General features: G+C 35.8%; 1 protein-coding gene across 1 annotated transcript; it reads right to left on the bottom strand.

Moving 5' to 3' along the window:
- Nucleotides 1-1,199: 1,199 nt before the first annotated feature.
- LOC145998746 (beta-galactosidase-like) lies at nucleotides 1,200-19,001 on the bottom strand. The gene is made up of 13 exons (XM_083135293.1): nucleotides 18,818-19,001; nucleotides 16,270-16,433; nucleotides 13,356-13,506; nucleotides 12,612-12,675; nucleotides 11,519-11,613; nucleotides 11,050-11,230; nucleotides 9,734-9,825; nucleotides 8,862-8,991; nucleotides 7,646-7,764; nucleotides 6,468-6,737; nucleotides 5,856-5,990; nucleotides 4,723-4,971; nucleotides 1,200-1,909 (listed from the first exon to the last, which is right to left on the bottom strand). The coding sequence occupies exons 1-13, from the start codon at nucleotides 18,881-18,883 to the stop codon at nucleotides 1,643-1,645; spliced, it is 1,983 nt and encodes a 660-aa protein (XP_082991419.1). The 5' UTR covers nucleotides 18,884-19,001; the 3' UTR covers nucleotides 1,200-1,642.
- Between the last annotated feature and the right edge of the window lie 1,267 nt (nucleotides 19,002-20,268).

Below are 20,268 nucleotides of genomic sequence, written 5' to 3'. Positions count from 1 at the left end.
ACAGGTGGTGCCAAGAATTCAGAAAAATGTAGTCTTGTTGTAGAAAGACTCTTCAGAAGAGATTTTCACAATCACCAAGATGACTACATACATGGAACATGCATTTCTGCAGTCCTAAAGTCACTCATAGTATAGGAAAAAGTAAAGTTTCCCTTGTCCTCTTTTCCAAAAGGACAATAATAATAACAACCAAAACACGGCATACTCAACTCCTTTGCTCAGTCAACAATGCAATGAATTTCATTCAAGACAGATGATTGAGGTAGATCAATCTATCTAGCAGAAGAAAGAATTCAGCATTATCACAACTAATTACACACACACAAGTACAGGGTTGTTAGTTACAACAACAAGTGGCAACCCTGCAGAAAGGAAAGTGTGATGGGAGATAAGTTTGCTCAAATGGAGGTAATTTGTGTTCAGTGTATCCATAATTACATAATTCCTCGAGAGAGGAACCACCACGAAGCCTAGTTCAGTATGAGATCAGCCCAAAGTGTCGGGATGGATGTTTCTGCTCATTTTCTTTGTCTCCTTCGGAGTTCAGAGCTGGCGATTGAGCGCAGGTCTCTCCCCAGCGATGCAGTGTGCGTGTTGCACAGCCACCAAAACATTTTGTGTACCTATCTGACATTTTTTATTATCACACTATTTACCATGGCTCACCCTGAATATATATATATATATATATATATATATATATATATATATATATATATATATATATATCTGTGTGTGTATTTTACCTCTGAACCTTAGTTGTGCATTGCTTAGTACATAGATTTAGGCCTGCTGTGTATGTACTAATAAAAAAGCATGATTAAACAATTCATGAATTTATTATGATAAAAAGATGCAGACAGGGAGAATAAATAGAAAAGACAGCGTGGTCAACCAATGCTGTTTATCTGTCTCACTAATCACCTTGGTAAATGCCTTTGGTTAATTCTGAAGTCCTGACTGGCACATCATTTTACATATATACCTATCTGGTGTGTAATATTAACCAATCAGAATTCAGATTAATGTGTTAACACAGTAGGAAGCTACAGATATATGATGAAAAGGAATACCAGCTTACATTTGCTATGGAATAACATTTATGCTGAAACTATAAGTATTTTTATGCTAAATATATTGATAAAAACAAAAAAAAAAATGTTACAACAACATCAAAAATTACAAAAAATTCTTAATAGAAATTACATTTTTTTCAGTAATGACGAGGCAATTATATAATGAATAAGTCTTAAGATAACCCACATTGTCAACTCAATCCCAATGGAAGTTAAAATAGCAAAGATTCTGCTAAAAGTTGTACATGTAATCAGAACTTTCCAGGCAGATATATTGCGTTGTCACTGTAAGTTGTTAGTTAAGAAATTTGCCCAGAAAGTGCAAGTTTTCAAGGAAACATCCTAGGAACAGCAGAAATTTACCATGACTTGTATCCAGTGAAAAACAAACTAAACTTTTTCCCATCAAGCTGGATAATATTCAGCTTACCACAATTTTGAAAGCAGTTTCAAGTTATTACTGAATAATTCATTAAAGCTTCTCTAAAAACCACCATCAACCAATACCTTTGTACTTGACTTGGAGTTGGGTACCAAATCCTCCAACAGATTTATTTCATGAAAATTCACTTGCAAGGCAATTGTGAAGTTGACGAGCGTCTATAAAACTTTGTACCAGACACTGGAGTGCTCCCATTCAACTTTGGATAAGGCAGAAACTTCAACTCGCATGTTATTGCACCCTCACATGGTGCCATCTCAAGTTCTAACACCACAATCTTGTTAGGCATTGGATACGAGTTTAGAAAGCTACGTGGCACATAAAGTGTTACTTGGGGACCAACGACAGGCCAATAACGACCAAGGTTATAGCCATTTATGAAGACGACACCCTGAAAGTGACAATAAAAAACCATGTGTTAAATATGATATAAGTACTTCTGGATACATTGAATTGCAACATTTCCTATACGAAGTAATGACATGTTACTACTCTTGGGGAGAGATTCTATAAGGGGCAGTCAAATGAAAATGAGTCTGTCAGCATAAAGTTTAATTGAAAATGTATTTCCTCAAAAGTAATTCCCATAACTGTTAACACATTTATCTCTCTGGGAGACAAGACATTGACTGTCTTCCATTCTTGTAGATGCTTTTCAGCCTCTGACGGACCCACAACTTTATCCAGTCGCATACATCTTTGTCCGAGTGAAACTGATGTTGACGAATGTCTCTCTTCAGGTTGCCAAAAATGTGAAAATCACATGGGGAAGTATCTGGGATGTAGGGAAGATATTGAAGTGTTTCCCAGCCAAATCTCTGAAGCGTATCTCTAACCAGACTGAAAGGGGGGTGGTGGCTCTTTCATTGAGCGGATTGTTTTGCAGTGACATGCATCCTTCTCAGAATTTCTTATGCTACTCCAATACACATAAGCATGACATACAGTGTTCACTCTACACAGTAGACATGAGATGGTGAATTCCTCGTCCTGTAGCACCATCAGCAGTCAAAATCGAACCACACCTGTCTGCTTTCCATTCTGGTGTTGGACGAATAGACATATTGCTAATCCCTCTTCCTATGCAATGAACAAACAACGAGTGGGTATGAGCAAGTTATCAATGTACTTCCCTCCTTCCCCACAGATGTCAAAATCATTCATAAACAATAGTAGTGCCAACTTTTACGGGCCTTGAGTTCTATGCATGGTGACCCATTTTCATTAACTGGCCCTTATACTCAATCCACCAGATGAATGAATATCTAGTAGAACTGTTTCTTTGTTATTTTTTTCTACATTACATACAGTTAGTGTACTGAAATGCATGGTTGTTATATTTTGTTACAAACTTTTACACACAAAACAGGACTTCCTTGGTAGCATAGTTGTAACATTGTCACCTTGTAATCAAGGAGTACTGGTTTCAATACCCAGTGGTTCGGATTCCACTTTAAACTGTAGCTCAAGTCCCCAATTAGCAGTGGCATAGCATGGACATTTCGGGTGGGAACGCCAAGTCCGAAGGAAGAGTCGGCCCTTTCTTGCTTAATAATTTACTTATGGTGTTAGTCGCCACAGGTATTATTTGCCTGAAGTAAGCTGGGTTTTCAATAAAACATCATCATTGCATGTTTTAGCTAGAAAATTAGATGCCTCACTATGCCACAGATGTTTTGAACTCTGGTGTTCTATACCTTTTTTTATATCTTTCTGCATGACGCAAGTCATTAAAAACCTACCTGAATCACAAGCGCCTCTGCACAACAGTAGACGTCATTGTTGTGGGCGATCCAACTACTGATTGATTTGGTTTATTTTACTTCGCTTTTCTACCACTTTTGGTTAATTGCGAATATGAATATGAGTGATGATATTGATGAAGGGACACTGACAAAGAACACCCATGCTCACGCCGGGATTCGAACCAGGGACCTCTGTCGTCTTGGCGCACTGTGAAAAGCAGAGTGGATGATCCAAATATCGTACACTCTACTGACGTAACAGTGCCGAATAGTAATTCAGACCACTGTTTATTACATCTTGAGAATGCTGATAAACATTTTAAAATAATTTTCTCCAGAGACCATTCGATGTTAAGAGTTTTCAAATGAATGCTAAACATTTCCATTCACACAATATTAAGTAGTTAGATAATAACGAAAAAATACAATAAAAAAATAATAGTTTTGCGGGTTAAGTGGTAGAGCAGCCACAGGCTGAATTTCTATCACGAGGACTTCACCAACTTATTTGACAAAAACTGTGTTGATCTTTTAGTTTCTAATACACATCGCTGTTCGTGCGATAAATTATACAATGCAGTGGCCATTAAGAAGCAGTATATTTGAGATTGGTAAAGTTACGTCAGTCAATATTGCGTATTATAGCATCACATAGCACGAGTTGCATGAGCGCGAAGATCGAAGAACCGGGTAGGAATTCTGCCGCTGTCGTCTGCTTCAGAAGGCAGGAAGGGTCACATGAACCAATCACGGTAGACCTCTCGTACGCCAGCGTAAGAGAGCCCATTTACACGCGTGCTGTAGAAATGGAAGCTTTCCCTCCATAAAGGCAGCAAGGAATATAGGAGTCCTGTACGCCGAACATGCTTGGCGTCCGGCCGGGAAAGGCATTGAAAACAGATGCTAGAACGAGTGTTGAGAGTGGAGCATTGCAAGTGGATCGCGAAAAATAGCCATTATAATGTCATGAAGGTCAAACATATATGAAATTAGTCACGTTTTACTTTATAATCACAGCATTTAAGCATTTTTGAAATTTTAAATCTGGGAACGCCGGGCGTACGGGCATACTATAACGCTACGCCACTGCCAATTAGCCTGTTTGTGCATAAAGTGAACTTAAAACTCAAACAAAAGTTAGGTTGAAATTTTTGTCATGAAGTTTATGTTGTGTGACCTCTCATATAAGACTATTTTTTTGAATTTTGAAAAATGTGGAACCATTTATTCTTTTTGATCTAACGCTGTTTTTACTTTTGTTATTTAGTTTGAATCTTAACTAACCAAACTTTATTTCTGTTTTTAACTATAAAAATAACGAGATTTCTGGTTTCCTGTAACTATAAATGACCGGTGCCAATTTCCAGTGGAGGTCTGTGGACTAGTTCAACCCCCTGCCTCGTGATGCCCATGTACATGATGTATTACTGTAATATCAAGATTTTTTTAATGTACTTACTTTATACCAGTTTTCCATGTCCAGGAATGTGTCATATGGCGTTTCTATAGAATCTGGCAAAAGAAACTTTGCAGAATATAGAGATGGGCCAATTTTATTGTGTGAATGTAGATTATGTTTTCCTTTATTGTTTATCGAGGTCAGTGTTTCCACGTACTTGTGTAACAAGGAAGGATTGTTGAACGGTAGTTGGTACATTGTCCATCCTGTTTGTACTATGCCATTCAAGGTTACATTTGATACAAGACCCTGAAATGATTATAGAAAAATAAAGAATGTGATTAGTAAAAACTAAGTGGTGAACTGGCTTTTTATGAATAGTAGAAATGATAAATATTACAACGATACATTAAAAAAAGACTTAGTACAAGATAGTTCATCATTTCCTTTATTTTATTGAATTTTTAAAATTTTTGTTCGGAGCCACGATGGTCTGTCTAGTCAGTAGGGCATCTGACTAGATCCGGTTTTGATTCCCGGGGTTGGTGATCTAAGGTCGGAATTTTTCCAGCCTTCTCCCTGCATAAGCGGTTCCGGGGCTCACCCAGCCTCAAATCAATGGGTACCTGTGGGGGTAATGGTGGCTGGAGCATGGTGCTGATCACATTACCTCTAAAATGGTTGAGATCGAGAATGCGTGGGGCCCTACTCCCACATTCCCTACACGTGCCTTCATGGCACAGTGCTATATGCACGGGGAACTTTACCTTACCTTACTGGGGTCTAGCTTACAGTGTGCATTAGCAATAAATATATTGACTCCTGTTTTGAAATTCAGGGGAAGAAAATTTAATTGCTTCACTGAACAACATGATACGTTGAACTTAACTGTCCTTTCAAATGTATGCTGTTGCATTCCTTTGTATATTGATGGCAAATGTTCACTGAAAGAAGTGTATACTCTACATGGGGCAAAATATCAAATTTCAAAATTGATCACTATTATGTATTTAAATAATAAATATATTTAAAATATAAGTTACACAACTTAATACTATAGTAGTTTCTTATGGATCATTGCTTTCATTTTGTACATGTACTGTATATTTTTTCCTAGCGCATGTTGCCTCTGCTATACAATTATTGTAAAATGTGCATAGTAAACAGAAATATAAATTAAATATTCAACTTACCTTAAAATCAAGCAAATGAGGTCCATAGTTGATTCTGCCTTGATTTTCAACAAGTATTTGAATTTTCTGACCTTCTTTTGCAAACACGGATAAGGAGTGGATCTTCTGGGTTCTGCTTAAGATCCCTACAAACACCTGTGGAAGTAAACAGTTAGTACAAACGAAGTTTTAGCAGTTTTAAAATGTTAATGTTTGATTGGAGACTAGTGAACTTTAGTATCAAGGAAGGGCCATGATATTGAAATATTAAACGACAGTTTGCATTTAATTATCAGACCTTATAATACAAATATTATTAGCTTTATGAATTTACACACACGGGTGACATATGATGTAGAAATTTCAGCAAAAAATGCAGGCTCGACGAGGACTTGAATGTGGGTCTCTGGCGCTGTTGCTCGACTGGCTCGTTAGCTCAGTTGGTAGAGCAATGGCACAGTATGCCAGAGACCCATGTTCAAGTCCTGGTCGGATCAATGAAATACAGCCCACTGACAGAGATGCCAAGGAACAGAAGCATGTGTATTCTGTTCATGGAGCATGTCACCAATGAATAAGTAATTATATAATTCTTGATACTTTTTTAATATAAATTCCTTTCAGAGTGCTTACCTGTGACACAAATACATATCCTCGATCCCTGATATCGACTACAGACAAGAGAGCTGGATCAGTCAGTCTTGAAGTAACTTTTGTTTCGTATAAGATGAACCCATAAGCTTGGTTCAGTTGTTCAAATGTCAGTGGGTAATCTGCATAGACCGTGTTGCTTGTTAAAATGTCTTTTGCTTCGAACAGGGACCCTGCATGTGCAAGATGGACTGAGCCATAGTTTCCTTTAAGAGACGGTTGAGGTATTGGGCCTGGTGGGATAGGAAGATACTGCAAAAGATAAAACTTTTTTTTACATTCTCTTTCCATGTAGTTGGATGCATTTTTATTTCAACATTAAAGTGTTTGTAGTTTTCGTTCAGTTCTTGTAACTTAGCTGATTCTGGCAGTAGGTGTTGATATTGGCTAATATTGTATTGCTTTAGTGGCAAAATGCCTGTTAGTTGTTATGCAGTTAATTGTAAACATACAATGAAAAAGAACGGATGCAAACTGAAGCATTTTCCAGCATCCATGTCTAGGAGTGCACTGTGCTAACCACTCTGCCATGGAGGTTGCCTCTCAACTATCTGAATAGATGTGTACTGTAGTATATTTTATAAAATCTTGATTATCAAGTTCAGCAAACTAAATTAATTGTAAATTCTTTCTTCAGAAATAATGACACCACAGAATGCTGAACTGATTTAAAAAAATAATAACTACATTCACAGCAGTGGAACTCTAACTTTATATTCCTGGATTTAATAGTTTTCTGCATTATACATTCAATCTTGATGTCCACAATGGACCATAATGTCATAAATTTTTTCCAGTTTTTACATTTTAAGTTTTTTTACCTTGGTTTCCGGAAAAACATAATCGGAGTTCCACTGTAACACAGTATTATTACTCTAACTAGAAAGTAATGGTTTAATTTTAACTTAGAAATCAGTAATAGTGAAGAATCAAAGTGGAAATTAAAACCATGTCATGCTCAGAATTGATTGTTTAATAAAAATTGTAATGCGTCGGCCAGGAAACAAGGAAAATAAGCTTCACTCAATTACGGGGATATAAGCCCCTTAGTAAAATCTCTAATATGTACATTTAATGGATTAATAGAACAAATATTATGGATGTGACCTTGTCATGATCCTACTTAGATTGGTACGTGACTCACATAAACTGTTCTGTACCTTTCCGATAATGTCTCTAATGGCAAAATATTTCTCAGTTGGATCTCCTGCTTCTGTCAGTGGTGCATCGTAATCATATGATGTGGTGACAGGTGTGTATGTAGACCCGTAGTCTGCTCCTGAGGAAGACAATTGAAGTCAAGCTTTTATTTAAATTATGCCTGTAGAATTTGCTGTAGAAAACAAGGAGGATAAATTGTTCATTTCAAAGGAATTTTAATTGCTGCTTTATTGGGCTTGTTAAATAAATAAGTGCACAATTCTTATAACAGATTTCTTTTTGTAGAATTTCTGACATCCGTTGCATCTTGTTTCTTCAAGTAGAACATGGTAGATTTAAGTTTCCTTTATTGGAAAATATGTGTGTGTGTGTGTTACACCACAGAGATTGGTTTGATTTTTGTTGTAGGCTGTAGAATGAAATTTCTCTACACTTAATTTTTCAAAATGATGATCAATCAAGACTCGTGAAGAATCTGCATTGATAAGTGCTGATAATTTCTACACAATTTGTGCAATGCAAGGAATTCTCTGTCAGTTTATTGTTATACATGGCAACTTTACAAACACTTAAGTCTTTTTGCCAGTGGTGAAACCAAATCATTACTTCATGCAATTCAGCTTGATGTGTAATTATGACGATTGTAAGTTGCACACACTTTCGTCTTGTTTGAAAAGTCAAAATTGGGTGCAATTTTTCATGTATACATATGATCATTTCATGTGGTCTGCTATGAAACTTGGAATAGCAACGGAACAATCCTTGTCGTTTATAATTGCACCGATTTTGACCATGGGCTTTGTGCCTCACCACTTATTGCCTGTCAAGGTATTCAATATCTCAGTGGAGGAAGCATTATGATGCAAAAAATAGTCAGAATCTGTTGAAAGTTAGAGTTGTGTTATTTTTGAGTCACTCCATAACAGTTTACTGCACTTTCCAAGTCAATCTGTGAAATGTGAAAAACGTCTTGCTGAAATTAATGAAAATCACATTCTAAACATGTCTGTATTTTCTTGTTTTTTAGATGTTTCATTACATTGTTTACTAATTGTTTACTAATCTATTTTATCAATTCATCATTCATCTTCAGGGTCACAATTAACATAGAGACGTAGAAGAGCAAGATACACACTCACAAATATTCAAAATTATCTATTTGGTCCAACTTAAGTACAAGTTAAAAAAAGGGGCAGATTAAAAATATCAACATACCTGCTGTAAAACCAAAATTTGTTCCACCATGGAACATGTAGATGTTAACAGAGGAATTCGAATCTAACATTTCATCAAGAGTTGTCACAACATCTTCAGTTCCTACTGTGGCATGTGGTTTTCCCCATACCTGAAAAAGAGCATTTTTTTATATTTACAGAAAAACAGTGAATTTACATGATTTGCATAGTGTGTAATTATTGAATTTTATTTAAATTAGAACAATACTGGAAAAATAATATTAAAATATAGTAGTACATATTAGCTTTAGCCTTAATTTATTTTGGAAGTATTTGTTTCCAATGTCCTCGATGGTGCAGTGGTAGTGTCGTCGCCTTGTAATCAAGGGGTCCCGGGTTCGATTCCTGGTGGATGCATATAGTGGTTTGGATCCCACTTTAAACTGTAGGTCCAGTCCCGATTAGCCTTACTGTGCACAAAGTAGACTTAAAACACCAACTCAATCAATTGTCTCCAATGTAAAGTACTTTACATAATAAGTAATATCTTTCCTTATGATGAAAAACCAATTTATTTATATATTTGACAATAGAAGCTGCAGTTATATGATTAGGATTACAAATTTTCATCAGGTAATTCTTCGGATATACACTCCTTACAAAAGTTTTGAATATTGTTATATTAAGCACAACAAGTTTGGAATATTATTATGTTTGGCAATAGGTGATAGACACGGTGGCATATGTTGGTGAAAAGATGAGAACTTCCACCAGACTGATACAATTTGTTGAATTCCAAGTTTGTGTCTATCACCTATTGTCTAATATAACAATATTCCAAACTTTTTTGTGAGGAATGTATTAATACTGTTTATAATATATTAGGATTAAAATATTTAAAAAAAATATTACATCCAACCATCCAGGATAAAATTCTGAGTTGACTAGCGGACCACGAGGCTGATGGTTTCTCATTGATCTGAATGCTTTTGTTACGTTCTCCCCTGAAAGTATAAAACAAACTATTGTCAGCACTTAAAATACATATTTCAATATAACGAAACAGATTTTCAATTTTATTTGAAAAAGTAAAAACTCTGACAATACTCTTCTCTGTTCCAAACAAAAAACTATTGTACAGTTGGCATAAATCTTGGTTACAGTTCATCAATAAAAAATTAAATGACCATGAAGGGTCATGTGAACTTGCCCAGTTGACTCTTCTTAGAAATTGACACACTTAATTTGATTGTATCAAAAATCTGATAGTAAAGCAGTCAATGAAATAAATACATTTAAGTTGATTAATATTTCAACAAACCCCCCCCCCCACCTCCAAATAAAAGTAGCTTGTAAAGCAGTGGAAATGCATGGCAGGTCAGATTTGATGTCATTATGGCTTTTTTTTTCCAATTTCATAAATTGAGATTTTTATGTGAGAGGTCACATGACAAATTCTGTGACTAAAATTTTCCCCAAACTTTCAAAGATTTTTCCTAAATTTGATTGTTAAATGTAAGTACAAAGTATGAGAATGACTAAGTATTTTGTAATTTGAAATATGAGACCATAAATAAAAAATAATTGCGCCCCATCTAGTACTTGAGTAAGAGTCTACTAAATATATGATAATGTACAGCACTGTATATTATTATATATTAGCACTTGCATTCATTTTGGCTCTGGGCCGAGATAGCACGTGACATGGCACATATGCCAGCATTTTCGTCCCGTAACATCTCTCTTATTTACGCACATATCTTTAGCATGTGGACAATTATATTTATATTGCATAACGAGTACTAACCTGTGTTATAAGAATTGTTACAAAGTTGTTCACATGCTATCTCAGGCCAGAGCCAAAATGAATGCACTCTGTTATATAGGAATAGTTGTTATTACTGACCTATAATATTAGCATTCATGCATATCCAAATGATTAGTGTTCTTGACTGTGATTTGAGTGTTATCATGTTTGAAAGGCAAAGTTCCCTGCACCATGATAATGAAGGCATGTAGGAGATATGGAGGTAGGAACTCGGACATTTTTGGAGGTAATTTGATCATCACTATACCCCCTCCCTCCAGAAACCCATTTATTCGAGGCTGCAGGGACAAGGTTGGAAAACTCCGATCTTAGTCTCACGTGGCGGTCAGATCCCTTAACAACTCCTCCCCTGCAGAAGTTGAAAAAGTACAAATGTCTGCTGTTACAAGTAGAAACTTACCAGTCCCAAAGTCAACTGTTGTATACACATCTTCAATTTTGCCACATTTTAAGAAACTATCGTCTGATCCATCTGTTGTAAACAGTACAGCTGTATTCTGAATATATGAAGTAAATAATTCTCGAAGAAATGTGGTGTATGTGAAGTCACATGCAGGATAACTTCCATATTCGTTTTCAACCTGTAATGTCAAAGAAAATTTGCTTTCAGCAATAATGTTATAATTAATATACTTGTGTAAAATTATGGCTTATCACAAATTAGACATGAATCTTACTAGGCTATTTTAGTTTACATGACTTTGCCAAAGCAAGTGTTGAACTGATTTCCAACCACCTTATTGAGAAATTTTTTTTTAAACAAATTGTTCAAGTTAGTAGAAAAGAGAGGAAAATTTAAATTTTGTATAATCATGTCTAACTTTAAATAATGCTAAAAAACACCCTCAGTAATTATAATATAACATTACCTGCACCATAATTATAGGCCCTCCATTTCCATACAGAAGTGGTTGTATTCTTTGCATCAAAACATCAATCCATGACTCAACAAATTTCAAATAACCTAAAAAAAGATATAATTCTGTATTTAACATTTCTTGCAATGAAAATAATAGCAAACAATCATCAGGTATACATTCATGAAAAATGAAGTACATGAATAAACAGAAAGTTTATTAACAGCAAGGAAGACAGTTTGTTTTTAGCACAATGGTCAGCATGATGAACTCCCAGTTGTTGTAGGTTTCCACGACCAGATTATGCTACTCATTTGTAAGTCCCCAATTTCCTCATGATGGTGGGTTGACACTGATCCCATACACAGTCGAAATTTCAAGAGAAAAGTTGTTATGCTTCCCCCAGGAGTCTCGAACCTGCTGGAATCCAAAGTATGATGCCTTAGACTGCACAGCACGGTGCGGGACTGCTGGATAGTATATTATGCACTAAACTCTATGGTGAACAGCCCTTTGAGGGCCAAGATACACCAAGCAGCTATTCATTGGGCAATGTATGATTAATACATCGGATACCATCACCACTGTGTCTAGCTTTCTAGTAAATCCACAGCTGTCTTGATGATGTCGCAACTGGAAATGTCTTGGAACCATTGCGATCGATTCAGTCTTTGCCAACTCCAACATGCAATATATGCCTTCTGCTGGTCACTCGCCATTTTGCCACAGTAGCGATCCTGGCGGAGCAGCAGATGAAGACCAAGTGGGAATAAAACTTCCAGAGTTTTTCTTTATATTGATGTCCTACTTGATTTCCTATCATAAATAGTTATGTCATAATAACTGTGAAAAGTTGTTAAATTATTTTAGACTTACCCTATACTATGTGCCACTAGCTTTAATAGATCTGCTTGACATTGGGCCTCCCTCAGCAGTTTTTAATGTTTTTCTTAATATGTTCGTTGTTTTCAAGAACCACACTGATATTCCAGATTATGAAAGATCATATTTGGAATTCCTCCTAAAATATTCAAGATGATCTCCATATGGATTCAAGTACTACAAAAAAAGTTAATGATCAATATTTGTAAATAATTCAACTTACCTGGGTCACTAGTTCTTAGTTTTATTTGTGGGTTTAATGTAAGAAGCCATGAAGGAAATCCTCCCTATGGGAATAAAAGTAATTTGTTCACTGGAAAATATATTTTTCAGCAAGTAAGTATCAATTTATGAGAATTAGAAAACAATGGGTTGATAATATTAATTACATGTTTTCTTTTTCTAATAATACTTTTGTGCATGTTATGAAAATAAAGAGAATACTTTTATAATATTATACACTATGTATTATTTTATGTGTATTTTCGTTATTTTAAATCACTTTTCTTCCTCTCAAAATTAATTTGACAATGAGAATAGATGATTAATTAGAAGTAAAGATAGAACAAACACTGATATATCTTCTCTTGGATTTATAGCTTCTTGTTATCATACTACTACTACTAATAATAATAATCATAAAAAAAACACTCCTCCATGAATATTGGCTGAAATGCACTTTGTATTGGTTTAATAAGTCTATGGAATAATAGATGCAAAAGAATATGTGGTTATTTTATGTGGTTTTTATTTTATTTTCCATGTTACGTTTTGTCCTGGTTTCCCAGAACTTTCTCAAACCAAAATAATCGCACACAGAGAGTGACGTCATGTAAGAAACATAAAATAACGGCATATTATTTTATTTTGCATTTATAGAAGTAATTATTTGAACCTTTAAGAAGAACCTAAATATACTATTTAATAATAATATTAATGAATACTTTGTTAAAATGGAAAAAAATACCAGATCTCGTTCAGCACAAATGTAAGGCCCTATCCTCAGAATCACCAGCAAACCCTCATCTGAAGCAAGCTGAATGAATCTTTCAATATCTTGTTCACCGCTGAATCTGTATTCTCCACGTTCTGGCTCATGCTGGCTCCATTCAACATACCTATACGTAAAATAAAACACGATGTAGTTTGAATACATTATAATTTTTTAAAAAATGAGAAGAAGCTAGGAAGCACTTGCCATATATTTAAGAAGTTCAAATTTTCATAGCCTCATGCCTGAACATGTGACAAAAAGTTTTACTTTTCCATTGTCTGACAAATGCTTTTATACCAGTTCTTCAAGTCCTCTCTCTTTCTGTAATATTTCGCTCTTTTATTTCAATGTCACAAGACTACACTGCAATAATAAAAAAAAAGTTCCCTCATCCAATTGGATTTAACTCTCCCTAATTGACCCAGTTTCTTCTTAAAAAGTGTGGTTCATTTGTAAAAATAGCACTGTATAGATAAAGAAAGGATTTTGCTATTATCAGTGTTCATGGCCGTTTCTCCCTCGCTTACAAAATTTCTGGACAGAGATATTCATCAGTATTACAAGTCGTATGTAAAAACGTAATCTTGCAACAGAAAATCAACATAAGAAAATATGAAATCTACAATGCCTGATATAACTACCATGTTTAATAGACTACAGAAGTTCATGAACAAAAAATATATGCATTCAACTACGTATGTTATATTGGAATTAAGTGAGGATCATACATGTAGTTATTGTCAGGCACATGGGTGTGCACAGACCCTCTGATTAGGGGGGCAAAAGCCTTGATGAGAGTTCAGTCGGGAAGATTTAAACCTCATTTTATCTTGCTGATTTAGTTTCATTGCATATATATATATATAATGCAGCAACATAGAGGCACCATAACCAATAAATAAATTGTCTCTGCAATGTGCCGTGCTCCTTTTCCTCCAAACAATTGTGTTCATGCATTTAAGACAAGACTGTTTAGCAGCAAGAGTCTGAAGTATTTAGTAGTTGTAACTTCTCTGTTTGGAAATTTACAATGCATTACAGAGAGAATAATAGTGTGAGCGAAGCGAGCAAGAAAATTTTTAGATCCAAATTTTTGCAAACTGAAAACAATGCAGAGATAGAAAGAGGAGAGATTTAATATGGCACAAAAAATTTCATGGGGCACCATGGCATCCTCTTTTACATTTTTCTTCATTAAGATTGTTCGGCGCCCAGGGCCAAATCCTACCGCCCTCTAGCTACAGATCTGAATTTGGCAAGACTGTAAGAAAAGCAGAAATTGCGAGTGAAGCGAGCAAGAAAATTTTACAAAATATATTTTTATTTGTATAAAATTTGATATTGATGGGGGCAACTGTCCCTCTGCAGGTGCTCTTGGTCGTCTGGAAGAAATAATGCAAGAAAGACGTGAAAACTAATTCCATCTTGAGTATCCTTTTGTCCTGCTACTCTTAGATTCTCCTAGTTTTTCTTTCTTGTACCTCAATGTTTGCCTCGCTTGCTCCCCTAGAATTGATTTCCATTCAAGGTTAGGGACAGGCAATGCCCATTGCTCCCCAGTGGTTTCGCCACTGGATCCCCTTCCCCCGTAGTTGATTTGAACTTTAATCAGCTTGAAAATACTTAATTTTCTTAAAGAGTATAATATCGTTTAATAACGGTGGTAAGATTCCTCTCCACTAAATTTCTAGGTGAAAGTACAATAATGTAGGAGGGACATGGATGTCTGGAAAGGGGGCGGGGGAAGGATGGCTGTTTTTTGAAGGGGTTACACTATTATTGGGGGTAATATGCCCCATGGAAAATTACCTTGCGTGTCCCTCCGTGAAAAAAAATTGTGGATGTCCATGATTAGGAAGGGGGCATTGCTCCCCATGCACATGCTTTGCTCCCCATGCACATGCTTTGCTCCCCATGCACATGCTTATGGCAAGGCAATTTGGAATACTATTTTTTAAAAAGATTTTCCAACAAGTGACTGTTCCATATTATTGCTATAAGTTGATAATCTCATTAGTTTTGATATACATTTGTATGCTATGCATTAAAACAAAAAAAAATGCTTATAGTGTTTTCAATATGTTCTAGTTCATTCTTGTCTTGGAACCAGTGCTCAAAGTGAAGGAGAATACAGGGTAAATGATATGGCCCCAGTTGGGAAAATTTACGCAAAGCATTCTGCCAGATAGCTCCTAGTCTGGGGTTAACATCCCCAAACCTTACAGTTTCTGCTTTGAGGACTGTTTGTCAAATACATTTATTCGTAGTATTGAATGATGTATTGGCAATATAGAAAGTCAATATGAAAAATGCGCACTTCCACTAAGAATACTATCAGTTCATTCTGAAACTTTTTTGGAACTTGAATTGTTTCTCAGAACTTGGTTTATTTTAAAATGTGGCTTTCTAGTGATAATGATAAATAGTTTCTCCTAGAATTATTGAATGTAAGTAAGACATTAACTCTCAAAAGCTAAGTGGGCTTTTGTAGAGTTTACCTGGTCATTAACCTGAGAAGCTATTTGTTGCTTCATTGCTACAAATCATGATGAGTTCACCCATTTTGAAAACATAGCAGCAAGGATTAATTTAAAACATTTGGGATAAAATTTCTATGTGCTTTGAATACATATGAGATAACATTTCTATGTGCATTGAAAGCATTTGGGATAAAATTTCTATGTGCTTCAAAGTCAGAAATTCGGCAGTCAGTATGTGATCTACATATTCTTATTTACAAGCTGGGACGTTCTTGCATAAGCTGTTTTTAAAACATCGAACTTCCATTTCTGAACTGTTAATTTGTAATTTAGAAAAGAGAAGTTTCATTTTAATATTTTGAAAACCTAAACCTGTGTCGCACACACACATAACAGTTTCTACTTACGTCTGCACAGCATTTAATCCAGCAGCTTTATATTTCTGTAATCTATCTCTCCAGTAGAACGATGGAACCCTGTAATAATGGAGCGACCCTGAGACATATCGGAAAGGCTCACCATCCAACAAAAATTTATTGCCTTCATAGTCAATCCTAAATTCTCGTTTTCCCTGTAGTGGAATAAATTAATCAATATTTTTTACATAAAAATAGAAAACTGTACCACTCATGATTCTATTCATAACAATTAATTACTACAGGTTAATATTTTTTGGATAAGTTAATGCTTTTTTCCTCATAAAAATACAATATTCTTTTACCCGTATTGTAACAGTAACTCGAAAATGACACAAAATAAGAGATACGTAACGTTCCTATACTATACAGTGCACTTTTTAAGTGGATAAATTTTAGAAATTTTAAAATGATATTTAGGTTGGTGGAAAATTGCATCACAGTGGGTTTTTTCCATGTGGAAATTTCCAAAAATTCAATAGGCATCCTCTCCCTTCCCATCCCCATAAAATCCAGAACTTCAAATTTTATTGAAGATTTTAGTTTCAAAATTTGTTGTATGCTCAGATGGGGCAATTTCAGAAAACCTCTTTTAAAATATCAGGATATTATAAATAGTCCATCCCCAAAGGTCAAAAATTTACAACAAACAAGGGCGATGTAATCCAGAGGTGGAAATTCCAATCACCCCTCCCCCCTTCAAATACCACCCTTATTATGCTGAAGTAAAAAACAATGTTGGTTACTACATTGAACAAAATGCACTCATTGGAATGAATTCCTTCCATCCTTTCTATACCACATGGCTAACTGACAACCAGATGGCCATTGAAGGTGTAAGTTTTAGATTCAGACCTCCATGATTCAGGAGTTAGTAGAGGGTGCTCCAAAACCAGGGATCCTGGGTTCGAATCTGCCAAGGATATCATTATATTCATCATGATCTATTATTATTATTTCCTTTTATTTTCATTATGAAATTTGCAATTGCATTTTGGGTGAGGTACAGTCATTCTGCCCTGAATGAAGGAAACAGATTCAGTCAGTATTGTTGAAGGCATTAATGCAACGGATAAAAAGACATACACAAAGCTAATATTAGACATATAAAGAGCCCAAAGAGAGTATATCTGTAATGGAGCTTTCAGACCGAAGAGACAAGTGACACTGCGGTTTCACAGCGAAGCGATATGGGGGGCCCTTTCCATCTTTAAGAAAGTATTCATTCACCTTGCATGCACGACCAACAACCCGAGGTGACCCGATGCACACTATTGAGGATATGGACCAGTCCGAGCGACACGTTCAGCTTGTAAAAGGTTGCATTTAGTTCTGAAGTTCAGGCCGTGTCCCAAAGGTGCAAGACCGTACTTGAAGCCAGCATCCCCCGAGTATGGTCTTGGAGTGCGGTCTTGAAGTCGTGGACTGGAAGTGAAAGTCTTTCGAATTGCACTTCGACTGCAGCGCCAAATACGATCAGTAGATAAAGCTGAGTACTCGTTGTTTTCCCCCACGTTATAAACACTTGTTTTTAATCATAGAAATCACGTTGCATTTTCAAATGTTCGTACACATACACTTCCAAACATTAGAAGCACTTTAACCAACAACTTGCTGACCCATAACGTATATTTAACCTGTGTTGCTGACTTTCTACCTCCGCGATTTTAAACAAACGAACAACGAGTGTGGAAATCACGTGACCGAGTCAGCTTCCATCTGCACTGCGAAATATGCACTTGCGTACTCCTGTACTTGGCGCTTTCGAACTGTACTAGGTGACGTCACTTCCGCCAAAACCATGCTTCAAGTACGTACTTCGTACCTTTCGGACAGAGCCAGTTTCCAAGTGACTGTCTCGCTTCAATCTGAAAGTCACTAAGAGCTTTCAGACCAAAGTAACACGTCATTTGATAACGAATCTTCAGCAATTAATGCAACCTTTCGTACAGAATTGACAGGACAAGCTGCACATGTCGCTCGGGCTGGGCTGATTTCCAAATAGTGTGCATCGCGTCGCTTCAGCCTGTTGGTTTAGCATGATCAGCAAATGCTTGTAGACTTTATAAGGGCTTCCTTCTTTCACTTCGATCTGAAAGTTCCCTTAAAGCGCTCGAACACTTACTTGAATTGTGTTGAGAGTATAAACATGAAAATTCCCGAAAATGTTATTTTTGCTCTTAAAAACCAGAAAAATTCGGTTAGCTTCATTTTATATCTCCTTAAACGATCTATTCATTTCTGCTTCTTACTTACGGTCCATAAGATTATTAGAACTATGGAATGAAATTACATAAAAAAATAACTACTTTTGGTGGTGTGGTTCAATCTTTCAATACAACATTTTTACTTGCGAGTATACAGTTTGAAACACCACCTTCCAAGACAATAATCAGACTTCGAGGAAAACAAAAAACAACTAAATACTATCTTTCTGTTTACAACATGTATTTACAGAACCTGCTGCAACACTCTCGTTGCTTATGTTTGTATAATAATTTACTCGTAGAGATAATATGATATTCAGGAAACAACTTACGGTTGTATATAGAGCTCCACTGGACAAAATCAGTAAGAGTAACGTCTCGAAATTGAAGCATGCCATGTCTCGTCTCCTCTAAAACAATCGGTTTTCCTCAATGCGCAAGCATGGCAAGAAGCCAATTAAACACTCGTTAATGTACAAAGGTTAAATTCGGACGTAAATATCTCTCTCTCTCGTGCATTCAAAAGCAAACATACATTTGTCAACCAGCCTTGTATTCTGATAGAGTTCTATTTACAAATAAAGGTGCACATAAACTATATACAGAGGGGAGCATTATTAGGGTTACCTGACGTCCGGTTTATCCCGGACATGTCCTACATTTTAGCCTTATGTCCGGCGTCCGGGAGGAATTTGAAAAATATCATAAATGTACATTTTGAGCGTCACATAATATTAATTAGGAAAATACGTGTATCAGTTGAACAAAGAGAAATCATGCAAGTTAAAAGTCAATGGACTGCGCTCCCAAACTCAATAGTAAAATTTATTTTGATTCAGTCATTGACCAAAAAGAAAAGTTTGTCCTGCTAGAACAAAAACGGAAGCAGTTAATGAGCAAAATTTTGAGGCCACATATTGATGACGTCACTGTTCAATGCCCGAGGGTAATTTCTTGCCTTGGGATGGAACAAGATGTTTCCGATTCTTATTCATTATTTTGATTGTAAAGCAGGGGTATAGAGAACAGAGTTATTCAGGGTGTCTACCGTCAAAAAAGTCAATAAAAAGTCAATAAATTATACTTGTGGTCTAGAATGTTTGCTATCACAATGACTGATTAGTTGATTTAGTTTATTTTACTTCACTTTTCTGCCCCTATGGCTAATCGTGAAGATGAGGATGAATGGTGGTAAGAATAGATGGACGAAGAGACAAACACATAGGAACAACAACACAAGCCCCACATAAGATTATACAGACTGTGAGTCGAGATGCCAGAGTCTCGCCAGTCTGGAAAGTGCAGTCCGAGGGTATTAATAGATAAAGCAGGTCTAATTCTCTGGTTAAATACGACTTCAGTTTTCATCTTAACTGGACTTTTGGTAGGGTTTTTCATTAAATAGATATTTATTTTCTTAGTCCTAATTTCCAACTTTACCTAAGTAGGGGTCGAATAAATAAAGGTTAAGAAAAATTGGAAAAAAAAAGGTCACGAAAAGTCCTGAAAAAGTCAAGAATTTTTGATTTGTTACTTTGGTAGAAACCCTGTTATTGAACTAAAAGCTACCTAAGATGAAACTTCTGGAATCTTTCAAATTACGGTAATTCCTGAATATTTATTTGCCATTACAGGTCATAATGCAAATGTTGAGGACTCACGAGAGAAATATTTTTTTCATAAAGTCTGTAAAAAGTTTGGTACTGGTCCATATACTTTAAAAGAGTTTGACTGTCCAGTCTCCCATAAACATATTTTGACTAAAATCTGAAATTTTGAGAAA

This window comes from Lepisma saccharinum, chromosome 14 (assembly GCF_977018435.1).
Source record: "Lepisma saccharinum chromosome 14, izLepSacc3.1, whole genome shotgun sequence".
Taxonomy (NCBI): domain Eukaryota; kingdom Metazoa; phylum Arthropoda; class Insecta; order Zygentoma; family Lepismatidae; genus Lepisma; species Lepisma saccharinum.
This window is presented reverse-complemented; position numbering and strand designations above follow the sequence as displayed.

Bases quoted from the DNA above. Each gene is read 5' to 3' on its own strand.
- LOC145998746 (XM_083135293.1), bottom strand. From the start codon at position 18,883: ATGGCATGCTTCAATTTCGAGACGTTACTCTTACTGATTTTGTCCAGT. The intron at 11,614-12,611 runs GTAAGTTGAATT...ATCTTTTTTTAG, and splicing joins ACTAAGAACTAGTGACCCAG to GTTATTTGAAATTTGTTGAG. The intron at 8,992-9,733 runs GTAATATTTTTT...GCTCTTTTTCAG, and splicing joins TTTATCCTGGATGGTTGGAT to GTATGGGGAAAACCACATGC.